At 46.7% G+C, this 22,263-nt stretch overlaps 1 protein-coding gene across 3 annotated transcripts in view; it reads right to left on the reverse strand.

Moving 5' to 3' along the window:
• Nucleotides 1-314: 314 nt before the first annotated feature.
• ADCY9 (adenylate cyclase 9) overlaps nt 315-22,263 on the reverse strand; it is a 93,261-nt gene continuing 71,312 nt past the window's right edge. For 2 of the 3 annotated variants that reach the window (XM_082292203.1, XM_082292204.1), the window contains 3 exons: nt 20,178-20,326; nt 17,182-17,223; nt 9,317-11,458 (listed from right to left, as the gene is read on the reverse strand). In XM_082292203.1, the coding sequence (XP_082148329.1) occupies nt 10,270-11,458; nt 17,182-17,223; nt 20,178-20,326 (1,380 nt within the window). In that variant the 3' untranslated portion in view covers nt 9,317-10,269. Of the gene's footprint in view, nt 7,905-9,316; nt 11,459-17,181; nt 17,224-20,177; nt 20,327-22,263 lie in introns of those variants that run through there. The other variant, XR_014226872.1, reaches the window with a different exon arrangement.

A 22,263-nucleotide genomic window follows, 5' to 3' on the forward strand; every position in this document is an offset into this window, starting at 1 on the left:
TGGGACAGCCCCCAGGTTAGCCCTGCTGTTCCCCACTGGGCCAAGCACATCATGTCAGCAGGCCGAGCACCCAAGGCTCACTACCGACAAACACAGCTATGAAACATGTCCCTGAGAGATCTTTGGGCTTTTGTTACACAGTCCCCACATGAACTAACCACACACAGGGTGGGTCTTTCAATACACCCAACATCGGTGTATGAGATGTCCTGACCACAGACCAAAGCACAGAGAGAAAAGAAACTTCAACGTGGGCTTACCCTGGACAAGAGAAACTGAAAACAGGAAGACTGGATTCATTTGAAATACCTTAATCAGATTTATTAAAAAACATCCCTTGGCAGTTGACAATCACCATGATCCACAATCAGAACCCAACTGGACAACATTGGAACAGTTTTCACCTACACTAGAAGGTGAATAGCTGGCAGCACCCCAGCAAGGCCTACACACCCCTACTGGCATTAAACACTGGACTGGCACCAAAGAGCCCAGGGCAAATGCTGGCTGTGGTGCCAACTGCACCACAGGTGTTACTGTGTGCTCTGATACTTACCTGGTCTGTGGGAAAAAAACAAATGTTCAAAATATGAGGGAAAAGAATCAATTGGGACCCAGAGAAACTGGATGCTGCTTCTCTCTGATTCCAGCAGCTCTCGGTCTGCTGCAACTGAGGGAGAGCAGGGAAAGGGGAGCTGGACAGTGTGGCTGGACACATACAGATGCTGTGGCTGCCCTGTGAGAAGGGTTTGGTGCTGCCGGACACAATGGTGGTGGGTCACTGGTCATTGACAGGCAGCAGGATCCAGAGGAAACCGTAACATCTTCCAGGTCAAACCCTGACTGGGGAGGGCTCAGGTCTTCATTAGGGGTTTCATCCCTCAGTGAACATACAGTGGGATGCTGACAAGAAACCCCGAGAGAGGTGGGGGTGTGGGACAGACAGACAGACACAGGGTTTGCTCTTTGGGCCAGATTCCAGTTTTGGAAGCATCAAGGCTCCCCTTCTTGCCCAGCCACTCCCGCTCAGCCAGTCCTTGCTCTGTGGATACTCACTCCAGAATAACTGCCTCAATCCCCTTTCCAAGCAAAAAGGGGATCTGAATAAGGCACTGGAATTCCAGAGTAAACCATCAATGCTCTCTGCCAAACAGAAAAATAACTAAAGCTCATTCCCAGTTTTGGCCAACACAAGCTCCCTGTGGGGAAAAGCTCTGCCACAGTCGGCAGTGACCTATGGTGGCTGCAGAGGTGCTGCCAGTGGTGGCTGCATGGCTCCTTCCCAACACTTCAGAGCTGGGTTAAAAATGAGGAAAAATTAGGAAGGAGTCGTCTTCTCACCCGGCACCAGGAACATGAAGGTCCTTCACTGCCAACCAACACATCGAAGTGCAGCAGGTCTATGTGACAAACCCCTTCTGTGTTTAAGATGCCTCTTAAATATGCACCTAATGAAAAATTAACTTGGTGGCTTTGCAATTATCAAAGAAACATTGTCAAAAGCCAGATCCAAAACAAAGGGCTGAAAAATCTATTCCAAACTATTCTTCTTCCAGATCATGTGCCAAGGGCTGCGGCTGAAGCGGGGCTGGAGCAAAAATACGAAAGCAAAACGATTTGGAGTTGACATAGTGTATTGTGAATTACTTCTCAGCTTTTCTACATCTAAGAGAGCATGAAATGATCGGCTGTACAGTGGAACAGTTTAATATACAATTGATTACAGAGCCGCAGATAATACGCGTTGGATCTATATACACACAGAGCTTAATATTTCACAGATACAACGTTTTGCCATCTCGGTTTGTCCACAAAGCATTGGCAAAGTATTTACAGTGAGGCTGCTGCGAGGAAGCCCCGTCCCCCCGCACAGCCCCGGGCGAGGCTGCCCCAGCAGGGGGTGTAAACAGAGCGGTTCTCTCTTTCTGCAAGGGAGGGAGAAGGTGGGGAACACGGGCTGCGCTGGGCAGGAGGGAAAGGAACCAGACATACCTGGAAAAAACAATGTCCAGCTAACCTGGAGACTTCAAAACACTTAAATTTGCCTTTTAAAATATTTTAACTGGAAACTCTTCTCAATTTTCAATTCGTAATTCAATAATATTTCAATGGCATTTTCAATTAATGCTGTCTATATTTCTATCGATCCCCACGTGTGCTTGTGCAAGGACAGGGAGTGCTGAAGCCCTGGGTCAGTGCTGAGGGAGATTCTCAAGGAAGCAGGGGATGCTTGGGGGTCTGTGCCAGCTCCCAGGCCCACTCCTTGCTCTCAGCAAACCAAAGCCAACCCTGGTTTCAGCTGATCACTCCAAAAATAATCTCTCTTGGACTGTTTGTAGTCAGGTACCACCACCCTTGATGCCCAGTGATGGCTTTTACAGGGGGTTGTACGGGTGTCACTGTGTGGACAGAGGGTGGGCAGACCCACCCCAAACCCCAACCCCAACCCCTACTCCCAGCAGGTCATGGTCGGACACAGCGCTCCAATTTCTACGCAGGCTTTCAGTAACCAGCTGAATTTGCTCCCATGAGAAATGCAAACCAACAGGCAGGAGGGAAGGTGCATTTACCAAGGTGTCCACGGACTAGCTGCATGGGGCAGGCAGCAGGATGCTGCCCAGGAGCAAACCTCCCCAGAGCTTGGAGGACAGCTCAGCTGCTGGAGCTGCTGCTGCCCAGGCACCACTATGGGACCTACACAGCAGCTCCTCCACTGGGACTGGCTCCAGGGGCACATCCAGCTCCTTCCCAACTGACCCACCTTTCCCATCATTACACCCCTGCTTTGTCCCCCTCAATGCTGAAAGGACCAAAGGGCGAGAAATGAGGAATCCAGCCCCTGCCACCAGCAAAGATAACATTTTTTGCTAAGTTAAGAATACTGTTTCATGGAAAGAAGGAGCTTTCCTGAGCTATACAACACCTAAAGCCATCCCGCTGGCACTGGGCAGTGATGTGACTTTCCTGAGAGCACAAGGGGGTGCTTGTTTACCTGTTCCTGGGGAACTGGGTGAGGTTGGCCAAGGTCCTTGTCATCTTTGGATACTGCTGCTGCCTCCTTGCAAACCAGAGGCACCTGCCATTGAGCAGGAAAAATTCCCAAATATTCAGCGCAAACTCAGAACTGTGTTTGTCTCAGCAGATGTTGGAGTTCTTAAGGCTCTTGGCTTTAAAGAGTTTATTACTTTGGATGTTTAAAGCTGTACTTGCAGTAGGGTATAACAGGTCTCTGTCTCAGCATAGATATTCTGTATCTCTGTATCTCAGCATAGGCTCTGGAACTAGAAGCAATTAAATTGGGGAGAGGGTCACTCTGGTAACTGTGGGCTCCTGGAACACCTGCTGGTGTTGGTGGGACTGTGCCAGTACCTGTGCAGTGGCCAAACCCTGGCTGAGGCACAGACGCAGAGCAGAGCTGGCCCTGCTGCCACCCCCTCCTTTGGACAGGATGGAGTGGTACAGCCAGTACTGGAAATAAACCCTAAACACAGCTCTGGGCTCACCTGGTAAATGCAAAGCTTCAGAGTCACTAAAGAGGCATTTCCCCCCAGGCACACCCACAGATGGACCAGATGCCACGTCCTTCCCTGCCCTGAGTTGTACCTCTCAGCACAAATCGATACAAACCATTTTCGATTCCAAACTACAATGCAGCTGATGCACTAAGGTAGAAACAAGTGAAGATGTGAGTAACTGAAGGAGGAAAACAAGAAAAAACTTGCTGAAGTCACTTTGTTTTGACTCATCTGAAAGAGGATTTGAGAATCAATGGCCAAATCAGTGACAAGCAAGTGGTGGCGCTGGCTTACAACACACATCTAGCAGTGAGCCAGATGACAAATTGGTCAGAGCATTGCTGATGAGAGTGGGAACTTAAAATTTTACTAACTGTTCCCGGCCATGACCTTTTCTGCAGTTCTTCAATTCAGTGAACACTGCAATTTCTGGACATTTAAATCCATTACAGGCATGGAGATTCTCTGAAGGCTGGAGCCCCTCTGCTCTGGAGCCAGGCTGGGAGAGCTGGGGGTGTTCACCTGGGGAAGAGAAGGCTCCAGGGAGAGCTCAGAGCCCCTTCCAGGGCCTAAAGGGGCTCCAGGAGAGCTGCAGAGGGACTGGGGACAAGGGCTGGAGGGACAGGAAAGGGGTAATGGCTTCCCACTGCCAGAGAGCAGGGATGGATGGGATATTGGGAAGGAATTATTCCCTCGGAGGGTGGGCAGGCCCTGGCACAGGGTGCCCAGAGCAGCTGTGGCTGCCCCTGGATCCCTGGAAGTGTCCAAGGCCAGGCTGGGTGGGGCTTGGAGCAGCCTGGGATAGTGGAAGGTGTCCCTGCCCAGGGCAGGGTGCTGGAACGAGATGAGCTTTAAGGTCCCTTCCAACCCAAACTGTTCTGGGGTTCTGTGATATTGTGGCAGTGAGCCAGGAAACAGAGAATGGAGCAAACACTAAGGCTGAGACAGGAGAGGCTGACAGTGGCCTCGGGGCCATTCCAGAAGTGTAAAACACTGACAGCTTCCAGACACTGATCTCCAGTGTGGAGACTGGCACGTGGGACAGCTCCTGAGGAGGATGTCCAGCTCCAGCTCTGGAGCAGGTGTGTAGAAGACTCTGAGCACCTGCCTCCAGCTCCTGGCTAGCCTCAGGCTGGGCAGCTGGGTTAGGACAGCGAATGTTTAGCAGCTACAATAAGGGACCAGGAAAAAAAAAAAACTTTAAATATCTCCCACCAATCTGTTTTGTCCAAACTTATCTTCTTTCTCCCAAGCCAATATGGACTCCCAAAGGCAAGGAGCAGTTCCGTACGTGTTGTACAGCCCAGCCCCTTATCAGGGCTGAGACAGGAGTTCAGTTCACATCAGACAGACTTGAAAAAGATTTTATACAAAATATTTGTATTTTTTTTCCTACCAGAGCTTCACCCAGTGTCTGCAAAGCACCTCAAACCTCCTTCTCATGGCACCCTCAAGCTGCACTGCTGTCAAGACAAGACACACGCTGCCCCCCATTTTATTTTCTCCTTCAACGTCTACAGAGCCTGATGTTTGATTTTAGATGAAATCTTTAGGTAAGACAAAGGCAATAAGCTCCAGGTGTCTGACTTTCACCCATAAAACTCTGGATAGAGTTCAGAGGATGGTGTTAATGCAGATTTTAATGCAATCAGCCCATTTTAAGGCTCTCTGGTCCCCTGCCCCCAGAAAACAAGAACAGCTTGGGAAGCCGAGGCTCTGCTTCACACTTGAGACACCTTCCCCTCCAGCACACCCAGACACACAGATCAGCCTTTGAAACCACGCAGCAGCTCCTTCCACATTCCCTCCTCGTCTCCCCCATTCCAGACCTGGAAGCATGTTACCACATGGGTATTAACCGTGTCCTACCCACAGCTCTGAACTAAAACACCTTCAGACCATGGCAGCACTCAAACAGCTCCAGGGCCTGCAGGAATTGGTGTGTAATGGTTACAAATTCCAACTTTTGAATAGGATTTTGCAGAATCCCACTGCCACTGCCTGCACAGTTCAGTCTCAACAACAGCAAACAGCAATTGAACTCAAAAGGAGAAAAATATTGGAGCAAATGACCTTCCTGCCCAAACTGATGTTCCACAAGCAGCCAGTTAAGTCTCAGCATTACTCTGAGACTTCAGCTGGCTTTTCACAGCTGCCTGGGCATTGAGATGGCAGTGCCATGACACTGGGTCATCCCTGCACCTCCACACTGACTGTTGCCACATGCAAATCATTCTGTACTTATAGTTAAACCACCCACAGCCTTTCCAGCAATTGGAAAAATCACATCAATAAACAACAACTACATTTCAAAATGTAATTCTCAAACTTAACTGCAGGGAAGTGCCTCTTCTGTATCTTCTGTCACCACCACGAGGAGGAAGCTGCAGCTGTGACCAGGCAAAACGGACCAAGACATCAAAGCAAACACAATCTCCCCTTTCCTCAGGCCACAGGGAGGCACCAGCAGCGACAGCAGCACCTGGAGCCGTGACCTCAGCTCAGGTGCTGCTGTGCAATGAGGAAGACACAGGTTCCCAAAGGTGAGGAGCAGGGAGGCAACAGCCACCTATGTGTCCCATCCAGATGGAGCAAATGAGACCACAGCAGGGAAGAAGGGAGAAAACAGGGTCTTTAAATTTGGCAGAAATCCCCCAAGCCAAGTTGCAGATTTAAACAGGCAAAGGCATTACAGCTAACCTCAGGCACCCTCAGCCTCTCGAGATGTTGTGACATGACTAAACTTGCAATACTTTTTGCTGTATTCAGAATGAAAGCTTTAGAAACAGGTCAGAGTTAGCAATTTTAAAATGCCAGAAACCCTAAGAACTTGGCCTCTTACTCAGGAATAAACTCCTCTTTAGCTAAAGCTACTAAGGGTACAGGGTTTGGTTTGGAGCTCCCTTCAGTTTTGCTCTGGCCACCTCCTTTGTGTGTTTTAGCCCTAAAGGCAGAGTATCCAAATACTTTTCTGTAAAGCCCTTGGGGAATCCATCCTTTCCTCCCCTCCTTCACTCCTGGGGCACAGCAGAAGCCGCAGCCAGACAGTGGCACTGTCCCACCCTGCTCCCAGTGCTCACGCTACCTCCAGCAAAGGGGAACGGCCCCAAATCCTGGGCAGTAACAGGCAAATCCGTCCTTCTCAAAATCCTAATGCCAGAAGTTAATCAATGGGAACACCATTTACCTGGTCCTCAATGAGAAATCTCTCACAGGAGCAGCAGGGAGGAAAAAGCATTTTGGTGTGTTAGCAGCAGATTAAGACCTCACTGCTGACAGTATTCTGTGCACTCCTTGTCACTCTGCACCCTGGAGCAGGTGCCACAAGTGGCAGAAGGCAACACAGGGCTCACAAACACTCAGCACCCTCCCCAGTCCCCTTCTCTGGACCATTTTTAAATCACTACCATTAAACCACCCTAAAGACTGGAAGTGCAGCCATGCAAGGATTGTCCTTGTGGAATAAACCCTTGGGGACCTGGCCAACCCCGCCATGTTCACTGACAGCACTGCTGGCACCAACAGCACACACACCACAGGGATTTTAATGGAGTGAACTTTGCCTGTGGCCTCCCACCAGCACACGTGTCAGGAATTCTGCAGCAGAGCTGCACAACACTGCTAGAAACGCCCCCAGAGTCATTTTTGTGTCAGGATAAATCTTCAAAAGCGCAAGGGGAGGTGTGAAGGTTCAGCTTGCACTGCCTTAGAACACAAACAGGTATCTCCTTGCACCTGGAAAATCTCCCCCTCCAAACCATCCACTGAGAACTGAACTTCTTGATTTGGTTACAACACTGCATTAAAGAGATTTAACCCTGGCAGCCCCGCAGCCCCAGCTGTGGGATTCTTGCTGCTGTCCTGGCAATGAGCAAACGAGGCACCACTGGTCACCCATCAGGACTCTCTTCCCAACCCAGAGTTAAGGCAGAGTAACATCACCGGCAGTTCCCAGAGCAGAGAACAGCCCTTGATTTCAGAATCCCCCAGTGCTGCTGCCCTCAGTGCCTTTATTTGCTTAGTGCCAACAAAGAGAGGCCCTGCTGGGTTTGGGGTTTGGTATTTGGATATTCCCATAAACCCAACAATACTCCTGCAGCCCCACACCATGGCAGCATGGGAGCCTTGTGTACTTTAGGGGTTGGAGGAGGAGGATTTTGCATCCTGAAGTGCTGGAACAACGAAGAGGAAGGTGCTTTGGGTCCGGGGTCCCATTCCAGCACCGTTTCCTTTCGGGTTTAACCACAGGTTGTCAACCTCTCCTGGGGTGCAGAGCTGGGGCTGGTGGAGGTTTGGTTATTGTGCAGTGTCTCAAGGAGCCGGCGTGTCCTGACTGAGTTCTGCCCTTGCACACAGCTGAGCAGGGAAGAGAGCAAGGATGGGCAGGGTCTATAAAATTGGGAGAAAGAAGTGACAGGGAGAAAGGGAACGACTCTGAGACAATAACATAACACTAGAAGGCATGTAAACAATTCTGGTTCATGTTAGCTCCTTGACTATAGGAAAAGGAACACTAACACACCTTAACTGAACCAAGAACCCTAACAATGGTTTCAGGAATACATTCTTCGGATGCAAGAGGTATTTGCAGAATTACTACCTGAAAGTTGGAAGTGCAATCCACTACAGGGAGTGGGGAGTTGTAACCTAGGGAGAAGGAAGCTCCTGGAAAACTGTGCACTCAAAACCACCTCACATTGCTGCTCATCAGGAACAGCCCCCAAACAGGCAACAGCATCTGTGGCACAGGGATTTGGGGTGAGGATCCCCTGGTTTGTTGTGTGCTGGCAGATTGAGCGAAGAAGATGAATTCTGAACAGCTTTCCTATCAAATGGAATACTGACATGCATAAAACAGCAGCTTTGCAGGATCAGTGTGCAGAGTTCTGTTTAACTGAGATCCAGAAATCTCACACACTCACATCTGACAAAGGCTTCAAGGGCTCCATGCTGAACATGGAGTGGAGACGGATCTCCACCAGCTGAATAGGAACTCCACAATATTTATTACTCATACCCCAAAATCACATGAGGGTAAGAAGAACCAATACATTCTGACTCAAGTTCAGATGGAAAGACTTGGAGCCCCCAGCACCATGCAGCCAGTGCAGCACAGCCTTTCCCCAGCTCTTTGCTGGCTGATCAACTTCTTTTCGGCATAAAAATCCTTTCACTTTATTTCATGTCAGAGGGAGTTGGCTGAACTAGAATAGTTGAATGGTCAGTATGATCCACAGCAGGGCATCAAACACCAGAGAGGGAGGTGGTGGAAGCATGCAGAGGGCAGACTGGCACAGCCTAAGCCCCCGATCCCACAGCTCCTCCCGTGCAAGCAGCTCCTGGGCTCCCGCAGGCCTCTGCTCCCAGGAACGTGCATGGAGTCATCCACAGGACTGGGAAATGATTGTGCTTCTCAGCTCACTACAAGGACTCTTTTCCCTATTCCTGCTTTCAGCAGCAGGAAGGGAGCACGCTGTTCTCTTCCCTGCTGCAAAAGCACAGTGTGTGTGTGTGTGTGTGTGTGTGTGTATGTGTAAAAATCCTGAAAAATACTGTGCAGCACCATTGGTTCAGTCTGGAGGGAAGCTGGGATACTCAACTGTGTTTGGTGGCTTCCAAAGTGTCATCAGCTTGGAAACAAATATTGCCTAAGGTAACATCCTCACAGTGGTTGGTAGTTCAAAGAGGCTCAAACACTGTCTTATTACTCCTGTTAAACCCATGAACAATTCATCTCTCCCGGTCTCTTCCGCACGCAAAAATTCCCAAACGAAATAAAAAAAACCCAAACAGGAATAAAATAAATAAATAAATAAAGGCATTCCCAAAACATTTATTTTGCTTTGCTTCTCTCTCTCTCTCTCCAATCAGCTCAGAGACACTGATATCACCTACCTTCGCCCACTGAGCCGTATATGGAGTCAGGAGCCCTGAACTGCAGCACTCCCGTGGTCTCTCCTCTGCTTCTGGAAACCTGTCCCCAGAGCTGGCACTGTCCCAACCCTCCTTCCGTTCCCACGTATCAGTAACTCATTGGCTATATGGAAAAGAAGTGTATCCAAAGCACACGATGGCACATGGAGGCTGCAGAAAGCATCGGGAAAGGAGAACAGGACGACAGCAGCTGTTCCTCCTGCCCTAACTAAAGGCTGAGCCACAGCACAGCTCCCCCTCCAGCCCAACCCAAAGTGTGTCACCCCTCGCCCAGACATTCTTGTGGTGCATTACTGGCACTTTATAGCAGTCTCATATGGTAGATACATGCACATGTCTGTGTGTTACATACAAAAGGTCTGATAACAGTAAAACATTGTTCCGAGAGATATAAAAAACCCAAGGAGTTGCATTAGCCAAAAAAAGTGTTTTGTGAGAAACAACAATAAAAATGATATAACCACAGCTTTTCTTTTCTTTAAAATTAGATAAATACCCAAAGCTATGATTTCACTTGGGGCCTCTGTACCTTGACAGGGAGTCCAATGGAGTATATCTGAAGGCACTTAATATCCTCTACTCAGCTGTAAGATGGTTGCACAGGGAGCTGGGGAGCTTGGGATGTGATTTGGGGCATGGAGGAGAGAGATGGATGAAAACAAGCCCTGAAGAGCCATGATCCACACAGCCCCAGGCGCCGAAATGAACACAAACGTACAACCCAGGTGTGGAGAAGGTGTCTCTTGAAAAAGAAAACTGCCAATTGCAAAAGTCTGTGTGTTTTTATGGACAGAGCACTTCATGCAACTCTGACAGTTCATCATACACTCTTAGAGATATTTAACTTTGTCAGTTCATCGACCTCCTCAGTCCCTGCTTCCTCACAGTCATCCTTCTCCGTGGCTTTGCCAAACCTGCACCTCTCCTCTGCCTTCACCGCGTCTTTCTGGAGCTTCTTGGCAGAAGGAAGGACGTCCTTGGCTTCTGAGTTATCTGTGCCATGGGCTATCTTATCAGAATTCTGTACAGAAGGCACCAGGTTGGCAATCTCATCCGTTGGAGACCGCCCAATGCTGCCATCCACTTGAACCCGAATGTCTGGAGATATGGACAACTGGTGATGTGGCACGATCCCGTTGTCCATGCACTTGGGGTAAAGGTAGGTCTTCATCTGACCCTTCCCCTTCACATTGACTGTCCCCCTGTAGTCAAAGTCATACCCCATCTTGTTGAGGATGCGGTAGCTCTCCTCACTCACCTGTATGCGGCACTCGACGCCGGTGGTGTCCATCCTGCTGGCGATGTTCACAGTGTCCCCCCAAATGTCATACAACAGCTTGGTGGTGCCAATGACCCCGGCCGTGAGGGGGCCGTGGTTAAAGCCGATCCGGAGTTTAAAATTAAACCACAGCATGTTGTTGTTGAAGTCATCCACCACCCGCATCATTTCTTTGGCAAATTCAAAAAGGGTCTGCAGGTGCCCGTGGGGATGGCTGCTGTCCTGGCACTGCGAGGTGTTCAGCCCCGACGCCGCCATGTAGGTGGCCCCGATGGTTTTGATCTTCTCGATGCTGCTGTAGTGGGGTTTGCTCAGCAGCTCGTCGAAGTCCCCGATGAGCTCGTTCAGGACTCGGTAACACTCCTTGCCACCCTCGTAGTTCTCCTCGTAGAACTCGCTGAAGTTCACGATGCTGGCAAAGATCACCCCGCCGCTGTCGTGGTTTTTGGAATAGCTCTGGGACACCTTCAGCTGCTCAGCCACGTGGTACGGGATAATATTCCTCAGCAGCCAGTCAGCCTGATCCCTCATGCTCTGGATCTTGGTGCGGTGCAGATCGGCCTCCACGTCCCCGTGGTAGTGCAGCCGGTAACTGACCTCGAACTCCCGGTTCAGGAACCAGACCAGCAGGAGCAGCAGGAAGGACACCAGAACCACCTCCTGACCGATCAGCTCCGCCGGCCGCTTCGTGTCACTCGGCACCGAGCTGTTGCATGGGCTCTTTCTGGAGCTGCACAAAGGGAAGAACACACAGGTGCGTTTTAAGTTAGGGCATTGCCATCCCTGCTCCACAGTTAGAAATCCTCTGCTGGAAAAGGAAGTGTGGGAAGTGCAGTTACATACTAAATTATAAAATATGCATTGAGAACTTCATCTGCTGTTAAGAAAGTCAGAGAATTAATTTAATTCTTAAACTCACCGAGTACATCCTTAAACCCACCAAGTATTTTCTTATCATCAGGTTCAGTGGCACAGAAGTTGCCCAATTCTGTTTTAAGGACTTCACCAAGGAAACAGTTATCGTTGTATCTAAATATATAACTAAAAGCACTGCATATAAGTATGTACCTGTGTGTGTGTTTAGGTATCTGAGTGCACTGAATGTCTGTACGTGGGGGTGTGTGTGAGTTTTGTGGAATTTATCTGGTTCTGTATTTTTTATTACCTCCAATATTCAGAACCAGCTGCTTTACACTCCCATGCCTTTCCCTTGTGTCCTCATCAAGGGCCAGGAAGGGTTTGGAAGAAGACAACCCCGTAAAAGACACATCATGGAGAACTCCCATGGCAGGGGGTTGGAACTGGATGAGCTTTAAGGTCCTTCCGACCCAACCCAGTCTGTGGTTCTATGAACTGCAAGAAAGTGGAGAATGTGCAGCTCTGTGCTGACATCTTTCTATGATAAAACCACTTAAGCTCTTCATGGCGGAGAAAGTTTCTCAAAGTGCCAAGATTACATAAAATAATCAAAAATTCCTGTCTGCCATAGATTGGGAGCAATATTTCAGATCCTTTCAACAGTTCGCTGTCTGCCTGTGCAGATTATGAGGCGCTGATGGAGCATCTGCCAGTGCTACACCCCCCTGAACGAGGAGACATCTGTACTCCCCAATCTCAACTTTCTGGAGAGATGCAAAGACACAAATTGAATCTGAGAAGGCCCCACCTATGCAATCCCAGAAGCGAAGGCTAAACGCAGCCAGCTTGGCATGCAGTCATTTCTACAGGGATCCAACTGCATTTTTTTGGATAAAATTATGCCAAAGCTTAAGGTTTGATATGAGCAGACATGCGCTGAAGTTTTTCAAGTTAAGAGATGGTTTGAAAAGGAAAAGCATCACATCAGCCTTTCTCCTGGAGAGCCAGAAAGGAATCCATACCCAGCACCTGCCTGCATCTCTCTGGAAAGGTAGGGAGAGATTAAAACTCAGAGCACAACTGGAACAAGAGCTCAGGAAAGAGAAGGCTGAATTTGTTACTGTAACATACGAAAACATTTCTCAGTTCATTTTGTTGCTTCATGTCCATGGGGGACAGGCTTCCACTTTGGAAATATTTTAGAATTGAACTTACAGGCACAGTTTCTTTCTCTGAGTTTCATTCTCAAATACCTGCTTGACAGAAAAGTGTGATGAAACAAAACCACAGCACAGCTGTGAGACAGATGAACGTGCCCCATATCCAAAAACATTTCTCTGTGCCACGTTCTTTGTATCTACTAACTTTTTTCACAGAAAGCCTATGAGGAAAAAAGCTTCCTGTGAGTGAAATATTTACAATACAGAGTGTGCAGGTTGAATTTCAGATGAAAGATAGGACAAATTACGTTGGAAATTACTTCTTCTGTTTTCTAGCATAAATATACTTCTCCCAGCAGAAGTGAAGGTGTATATTCATTTTATTCCCTCTTCACAAGGGGATCATGAAAGGAGATGTCTCAACTCAAAGTAGGGCCCCACCATCAGGTTCCTGTAATTGCTGTACCAAGACACTCCTTCCTCCCTTATTCTCAACAGAACCTCTGTTATGAACCCGTTTATTTCCTCCCTTGAAAGACAAGTCAGAGACTAAGACATAAACATGGTTTAGTGATGGCCTTGGCTGGGTTAATGGTTGGACTCTATGATCCTTGTTGGTCCCTTTCAACTCAAGATATTCTATGATTCCTTGATCTTGGAGGTCTTTTCCAGCCCAAAATATTCCATATTCAATGACTTGAAGGGAACAATTCCTGAAATACAATCCTTGCTACCTATTTTGGAGGTGACAAAATGCCCTCCCAGCTTGATGGGCTTATAAAACAAAATGAAGGAAGGGAAGGTAAGAGAAAAGATCTTGGAAAGAAAGAAGAGGTTGGGGAAAGTGAGGAAGGAATCTGGAATAAGGAGCACAACTCAGGTTTTTCTCTGAATCTGAGTTCATTATTTCACACATCTTGTGTGAAGATCTGCAAGAGGACCTGAGCAATGACTCTGTTACTGCTCTGAGAGTACGAGTCTGATCCAGATAATCTGCTCTAACATCAGCCACACGGATTTATTTAAGTCATTAAAGGCTTTTTATTTATAGTTTGTTGTACAAAACACTCCTCAAAGTACTTTAACTCCTCCTCAGTGAATTAGGTGAGCAGCACCAACGTTCTGTCAGGAACAGTGGAAGGCAGAATCTGCCTTCAGGGAAGGAGCTGCTGCCTCCCATTCCCCATCCCTGGAGCGCCGGCACCGGGGAGCTCTCCATGATCTGCTCAGCAGGGCCTGACCTCGGTGGCTCCTGAGATCTGCATGTGCAGGGAGTGACTCGCTGTGCACTGACCTCCTTTCATGAATGGGGGAACGGGCTGGGATCCCAAGAAGAAGATGCAGTGGCTTCTCCAGAGCAGGCACCTTTATCCCGATGTGACTGCATCAGTATGGAAAGCCCCGATTCCAGCCTGAAGGAGAGAGCGACTGCATCGCCCTCATTTGGAAATCCAGTCTGTGGATGCTGCAGTGAGCAGGGTACAGGACCTACAGGACTGCAAATCACTTCCCCCAGGCAGCAGTCATGACCTGGAGTCACCCTTTGGAATGAAAAGCAGAAAAACTCCCCCACACCTCCAACAGAAAAGATCAACCCCCCTCCACAACCTTTCTCAATTCTACTTTTTATGAGGTTCTGCAGCAGAAAACTGATTTTAAAAATCATTCAAATTGAAATCTTGAGCTGACAATGTTTCTTTAACTCAAACTGGTGAAATGCTGCCTGGCACAGCCCCCTCACTATTAACTTGGCACCTCCATCCAGGCTGTGAACATGGAACAAGTGAGACTCCGGAGATAGAATCTCCTTTGGCTTGATCACAAATCAAAAAGATAATGGCTTTCCACTTACAGAGCTTTTTGGAAAGCCAGTTTGCTTCTGAGCCAGTAACCCCTGTTTGGATTTGGGTATCTTGCTATACTGAAAGAGGATGCCTCTGCCTGATAAACCTGAGAGAGGAAAGCAAGGGAGGAACAATGTGGAAAAGGGGATCAAACTGCTGCTTTCCATGAAAAACGTGCAGTGGATTCCTATAAACCCTTCCCTACAACCAGGTGATGTCAGTCTCCACTCAAGTGGCCCATTGCTGTTCCCCCTTGAGCAGCCACACTGGAAAGTGACACATCCCACCTGCTCTGAGGCGAGGAAGGAATGAAAACGAGAAATATTTCCTGCTTAAAAGACAAAGTTCATGGTTGTATCCTTTGGGCTGAAGAACTGGGCTGCCTGGAAAACAAGGCAAACTCCGTATTTTTATTTACAGACAGTCCAGAGATGAACTCTGTGCTAAGACTTCATTACCATTACTGCTGTCTCTCTTCCCAGGCAACATTAATATGATCTCTATTCTTGATCAAGGAAAGGGAACAACCTCATTAAAAGAAAGCATAAGCTTGTCTAGCCCTCTTAGAACACAGGAAAACTTTTGTGGTGAGTGGGGTAAGCCAGGAACCTGATTTATTCAATTCTGGCAGAAAGGTGCAGCAAAAAATTTTGTTAGGTGAAGGGAATATCACCTTTTTATTAGTTCACCACCAGAAGAAAGGGGAAATTCTGTACTCTAGAAATGTGATATACAATAACATACAGCAAAAGAGCCCTGAAAAAAGAAGCCAAATTCTGTTTAGTGGTAGAAACAGAATAGGATTAACTCCCAGTTCTCTCTTTTAACTTCCAATATTTGTTAATGTACAAGTTTGGGCAGGGTCAGGCCAGGGGAGCTGGACTGAAGGGCAGTGCTGAGCAGAATTAGCACATGGGTCTCTTCCCCAGCTGAAGGAGCACAGACAACATCCTAATAAAAAGTGAAAAATTAAGTTTAGAAATGTTTAATGAGTGAGGTATTTTGGTCACTGCCTTACTTGGCCTTTAGATCACAAGCCAAGCTTTGCAAAGGAGGCAAAGCTCACTCCACACCTGCTCACAAGAGACACCTCCATGGTTTGGTCCTCAGCAACTCTCACCTTCACCTGTCATGAGTAAGAAGTTACATATTTATGGAAGAAAAGTATCTGCAGGAAAACAGGTGATCTTTTCACAGATTTCTATCACTAAGGGGAAGACCCAGTTGTCAATGATTTAAGGCAGGATGAATTATTGATCAGTGATTAGCAGCTGGCCAGGAGCCTGCTGAGCTTCTGGGGAAGAGGTTTGTAATTCTGAGCAGCACAAAAGCTTCATAAACTAAAAATAAGGATCAAAACTCTAAGGAGCCAAACTCAGGCTGATCCTAAGACACTACTGGAGTGATCACCACACTTTTAATGTTTACAAAAAAGAAAAAGCTGCCTCTGTTCTTTTGGCTTTAAATTTCCATTCTGGATCCAATAAACTGGAATTCTGTTAGAAAAATGAACTTTCACAAATCAAAACCAGGAAAAAGGAAAACCCATGTAAGAAAAGCCAAAGCCCCCCAAACCCCAACACTGTAGTAAGTGCTGAGTCCTTGGTGAAGAAATACCCAAAGAAACACAGTTCTCACCCCTCTGTACTAAACCCCACGTGTTTTTCTAAACAACCACATCATTTGTGGAGATGAAAGTTATTAAAAAGTAATTTTGTTTTGACACATCCTCCCAGGAAAAGCAACATGCTTCCAAAAACCCCTTTTAGATGCATTACCAAGTCACATATCCACAGTTCAATCCAACCCAACACGGCCCAAATATTGCCCCCAAATTTGCAATTAGCAAACACAGACTTGTCTAATACCAAAGACCAGTAAAAACACTTAAAAATGGTACTGAAAAAACTTGAAATAAACCCATAGGAAACGCCACACTAAAATAATCAGAGTGAGTCTTTAACACATTTATTTTAAGGGGCCATTAATAACCCAGGAAGGGATTTTTGTTTGCTTTGAAAGGCTAGGGGCTAAAATTTCCTTTGCTCTCAGTTTTATGACTCCCTGCTCTGCCCAGGCGAGGTGACAGCCAGGCCCAGACTGTCACATCCCATCCTGGGAAGGCAGCTGGCTGCACATCCAGCTTTTCCAGAGGAAGCTCCTCTACACCAGGGAATTCTCACCTGCCCAGCTGTGAGAGCATCCAACTCACACTGCTTCTGAATGGTGCAAATCAGCCAAGGAAATCAAATAAACAGCTCGTGGTGCACAGATAATGCTCTAAAAACTGCTGCTACCAGAAAAACAGATGCTGTTTTAAATAGCTCCTCCATAGTTCTATTTCCCAGAAATTCAATTTAAGGAGAAAATATCATTACACAACTCTGTGACTGCAGCACCAGCCCTGATGAGTTTTGGTCATACCCAAGTCATCTGTAAAGGAAATTACACGAGGAGCTTAAACACAACTTGCTGAACCAATTTGTTGAATTCCCAAGTTATTACTGTGGATGCAAAGTTTTGCTACATATAATTCACTGAAAATGTTTCTATCCCTAAATATAAAGATGGTAATTGTAGATAAAGCTTACCTAAAGTTCTGCGCCAAATCTAGATGAGGAGTTTCCATGGAGCTGAAATGAAAAAAACATTGATTTCAGAGGGAAAGTTAAAGCAATAAACAAACCATCCTGCAGCATTTCAGACAAAATTTTAAACTTCTCTATTACACAGACCAATAACTGCACTGCAGACCTGAGCAGCTTCACACAAACTTTGTCTGAACATGACTTATCTGTTTGGAAGAAGGAACCAGCCAGAGATGCAAATCCCTCTAAAGGGAAACTGGAACTTCATGAAGCCTGGAACAAGTAATTGTTAAACAATCCTATCTTACCTGGGAAATGGGGAAAAGCAATCCCAGAACTCTAAGACTCCATTATGCCTTCATCTTATGTGAGCACAAAGCACAAAGATTTTAAAAATAAGACACAAAAAGACAAACCCCAACCTTTCCAAACAAAAAAGAAAAAACACACAAAAAAGAAAAAACAAACAAAAAAACCCAAACAAAAAAAACCCCAAAAAACCAAAACCAAACCCAAACCAAAAATCCCTAAAACCCTAACACAGAACCTGTTTTTGAAGGTGCCATTAGAGAAAATAAGTAGTTTGAGCACTTTTCTTACTTACTTGTATTACAAGTTCTCTCCTGCAATCAAGTAGCAAGAGAGTATCAACCTCTCAGGAATAGTAACAACTGGAAAAAGAAGTAAAGCTGCAGAAATGGATCTGTCTGTGGTGCAGACAGGGCTGCAATTGCCACTGTGACAAAAAATATTATCAGAATCATGGTAAGAGACAAACAAAAAGATGATTATTAACAAACTGAAGTAATGAGTTTCACTAACTAAATCTGTATGACTTTTGTTTGGGATCAATTCTGTCAATCACCTTTTCAGACCCGCAGTTGAACAGCTCTATTACTTGAAATATTTATTTTTGATGGATGAAGTAACAACATATTCCATGATTTCTGAACTTTGCCCATTAATGGTCACTGCTGTTCACACCACAGGTGGAAACACCCCATCATTAGTAACTTTTATTAAGACAATGGGATTTCTTAACATTCATAGAGCCCCTTTACACTCAGCAGAAGCTGATGCTGTGACCTGACACAACAGCAAGGTCTCCACCTCTCAGCTTTGGAAGAGCCATTCCCAGCCCCTCAATGAAGTTGAAATGCAGGGAAAATCCCCAGTTCTGTGGCTTTCTTTCTGCACAAAGTCTTACCACAGAGCTTGTCCAGGAGTATATTCCATTACCCCTCTTACAAGGCTCTGCCAGGAAGCCCCAGGGAGCTCTGCGCAGACACGGCTGCAGGTTTGGAAGGGAACGAGCTCCAGGAACTCCTGCTGGGGGAATTAGGGAAGAGCAACCATGGAATCAAGCAATGGCATCAAGGGTCTGCTCTCCACTAATTCCCCTGGAAAAACAAACCTGGGGTGGAACTCGGAGCCAGGTGGGGATTGGGCTCTGCTCCCAGGGAACAAGAGACAGGACAAGAGGAGATGGCCTCAAGTTGTGCCAAAGGAGGTTTAGATGGATATTAGGGAAAAAAATGCCTTCAGCAAAAGCCCTGGTGGAGTCCCCATCCCTGAAGGGATTTAAAAGCCCTGTGGATGTGGCACTCGGGTTAGTGGTGGCCTTGAGGAAACAGCTGGACTCGATGGTCTCAGAGGGCTTTTCCAACCCCAAGGGTTCTGTGACTCCACAATTCTCAGGGAAGCTGTGGCTGGCCAGTGAAAGCACCAGCACTACAAAGGCAAAAGCCAAGGGGAGAAGTCTTTGTGACTGGGAGAGGCCCACTCAGTGCTGGGGGACAGATGATGATGGTTCACCGGGAACCTGAACCCAATGGGACAAATCCATGAATAGACAAGGGAGGCTCCAGAACCCAATCATTCCTTTTCTGCACTGGAGCTGGAGAGAACTCCTCTGCCCTCCTTGTCCAAGTCCTTTGCAGACAGACAAGAAAGGGATTTTTCTGTAGTCAATATGATCTAGAGATCATTTGTCAACTGACCCCAGCTCCAGGATATTTTTTTCGCAGGACTTTTTCCCTTCAGCCCTTACAGCCACCTCAAATCATAGATGTGAACAGGTGTAAGGGGTCACTTTTATTCTCCCTTTTTTAAATATAAATTTGATCAAAATTAAAAGAGACCACTGAAGACACTTAAAGAGAGAATTAAAGTTAAATACTCACTAAAACATGTATCTGCAAACTCTTTTTGGTTTGTTTGGGGTTTTTTTTTCACGTTTTTCACCTTATGATTCAGCAGGTCTCTGAAGGAGAGGAACTGAGGAGAAGACCTTGCTAAGTCCATCCCAAGAGAGGGTCCTAAGCCACTGAGAAGTACAAGTTGATTATAAAATTTTCCCAACAGGAGCAGAAGGCTGGAAGGACCCCCTTGACTCTCTTGGCAAGAAAATAGCAGGAGAATATTGCAAACAAGTTCTTGTGGAAAATTGTTTATCAGAGGAAAACTGGAAAAACTTAAGGTTACTGCACAGAAACTGCATTATCTTGATTCCTCTGGTTACTGTTCTGCAGAGTCCTCTGAAAAGGCAGGAAACTGAGAATGGAACTGGGTATTAGATCCCATTAAACCTAAGCACCTGCCTTCCACACTGGAAAATGCATTGAGGAAGGAGGTGGAAGAAGAATACGTGGTTCCTAAGGGCAAAAATAAATCCAGAGGGGTGGTGTGGAGCAGTTGGGCTCTCTGGCACCACCAAATACCTGGGAGATTCCTTAATAAAATAGATTTTCAAACTAGTGGTGAAAGGCAATTCTGTGGGTCTGTAACTGTGTCCTAGAAACACATCAGGAAGGACAGAGTATCACACAGAAGAGGGCCCCCTGAAATCCTTCAAAGAAATAAATAATGAAGAAACGAAATCATTAAAGTTGAGGTGCTGGAGAAAGTCATGGCAGACAGCAAAATCCTGTGCATCAGACCCTTGTTTCCCTGGGGAGAAGCCCAGATCTGTTCCCCTGCAGCCGCGGGGTGAGGCTCACCTGGCGGGGCACAAGGAGACGTAGAGCAGGATGAGCAGCACTGCTCCCACCACGGTTGCCAGCAGGGATCTCATCCAGGAGCTGAGCTGGCAGAAGTTACAGTACTGCACAATGGTGATGAGAATGGCACAACACATGAACATGGTGTACTGCAACAGAGAGAGAGACGGGAGTTAACAGCTGCCCAGGGCCCTTCTGCACATCCCCGCTGGCAGGGAAAGGGGGACAGCGGGGAGAAGGGTCTAACTCCGCCTGGATGATGGGCACAGGGAGTGATCCCACGTGAAGATGGACATCTTCCCTTCCAGGAGCAAGAAAACCTTTAGCACAGGTGGTTTGTCACCACTTTCCCTGGATGGAGTATTTTATCACACGCCCGTTCCTTCAGCGATGCCCAGCGCCTCCAGCTTACCTTTGCCAAAAGCTCAGTGCCTCTTCTTGTTCCAAAAAAGGGAAAAAAAGAAGGTGAAAATTCATGGCAACCCCCTCTCCACTGCTGGGGTTAGATTCTGCCTGCTTTAAACTGAGTATTGAAATTCCATTGCATTGCAAGTGCAGAATGCAATTTCACCCACCTGCCTGCTTTTAAAAACACTTCTCAGAGAATGTTCTCAGACTGTCCTGTAACAGCTGAACTCAGGTAAGGAAAAACCTGCCTTGGTGACAAAAGGCAGCTTCAGTCACTGGCAGCTCGATAACACAGCCACTTGTGCCAATTTGAAAGGACAATTTCACATTTTCTGCTCCAAATGCCCCATCTCAAAACCCCTTTACCTTTCCACAACTTTACTGGATAAAGGAAAGGAGGTGCAGGACAGATGCATTGCCCAGAGCACCTTCATTTCCCCAGGTACAACCTCATGGTGCTCAAAACTCTCAAGTTGATGTGCCAATTTTGGTTTCCCAAGAATATTCATGACCATCCAAGCTAAACCAGAGACTCTGCACTGGGATTAAGGAGTTCTGGTCTAGCTTTATGCTGTGTTTTACAGCATGAAATGATCATTCTCTCCCTTTCTCTCTCCCTTTAGGTGTCCTGTGCAGCTGAAGCGCAGACTCTGCAGCCTGGCAGTCCTGTGGCATAACAAACAAGCACGTGATTGAGAGCAGACACAGTGTATGGGAAAAATCCTTACATCATTCACCATTTTTAAACCACAAGCACAACTGTTGGTTTTTTAAACGACTTCAAAATGGATAAAAGGAATTTCTGAAGTGTCCATAAAAAACCATAACTTTAACTTACTTTTTTCCCCCCATTTCAGGTCTCCTAAAGTGGCAGAGCACTGGTTCTCACTCCAAGTGATGGCCCAGCATGAAGCCAGCCTATAGAGGGTCAGGATGTGCTGGATTTTACTATGGATGCATGGCTTTGGAAAGTTTTTTTTTTCATGGCTGTTTTTGTTAATTTTCTTTTTAATTATTTTATATCCAGGGAGGCTATAAAATGCTATGAATAAAAAAAAACTTTGCAAAACCATGTCATAGTAAAGGAGGACACTTACCTGACCCTCTATAGATTGACTCCATTTCCTAGAGCTCCGTGAGTGTGGAAACACTGAGCACAAGCCGAGTTGGGACATCTCTTGGAGAGTGAGCCAACAGCCCCACGACTCTGGAGCACCTGCAAGAGGAAAGAAAGCAAAGTTCATTCTCAGTTTGGTGATGAAAATCACCAGTTTGCTGCTGCTGCCTGAAGTGTTTTGACTCATCCTGACCTGCTGTATTGAGAACACACTCATGAAGTGGTTCTTCTGACATTATCTGGAACATTTGGAGAGATGATCAAGGATGGTGATGAATGGGATGGTATCAAAATCAATGGACAGATTTGAGAGATTTAAAGGTTTTCAGCTCCCTTCCCTTGAGGAAAACATTCCTACAGTTAGTTTAATCATGCAGGGGAAAGACCATCATTAAACTGAATTAACAAAAAAAATCAATTTACAGCTTAAAAATTCTTAACTAAAGTTCCAAAAGGTAGAAGCTGCAGTTAAGCATGGGATGCAACAGAATGTCAACCACACCCTCCTGTGGCTGTGATAACCACGGGATGTGTGTTTAAATCAGCAAGGACCAAAAAACG

Source organism: Coloeus monedula (genome assembly GCF_965178545.1).
Source record: "Coloeus monedula genome assembly, chromosome: 16".
Lineage (NCBI taxonomy): Eukaryota > Metazoa > Chordata > Aves > Passeriformes > Corvidae > Coloeus > Coloeus monedula.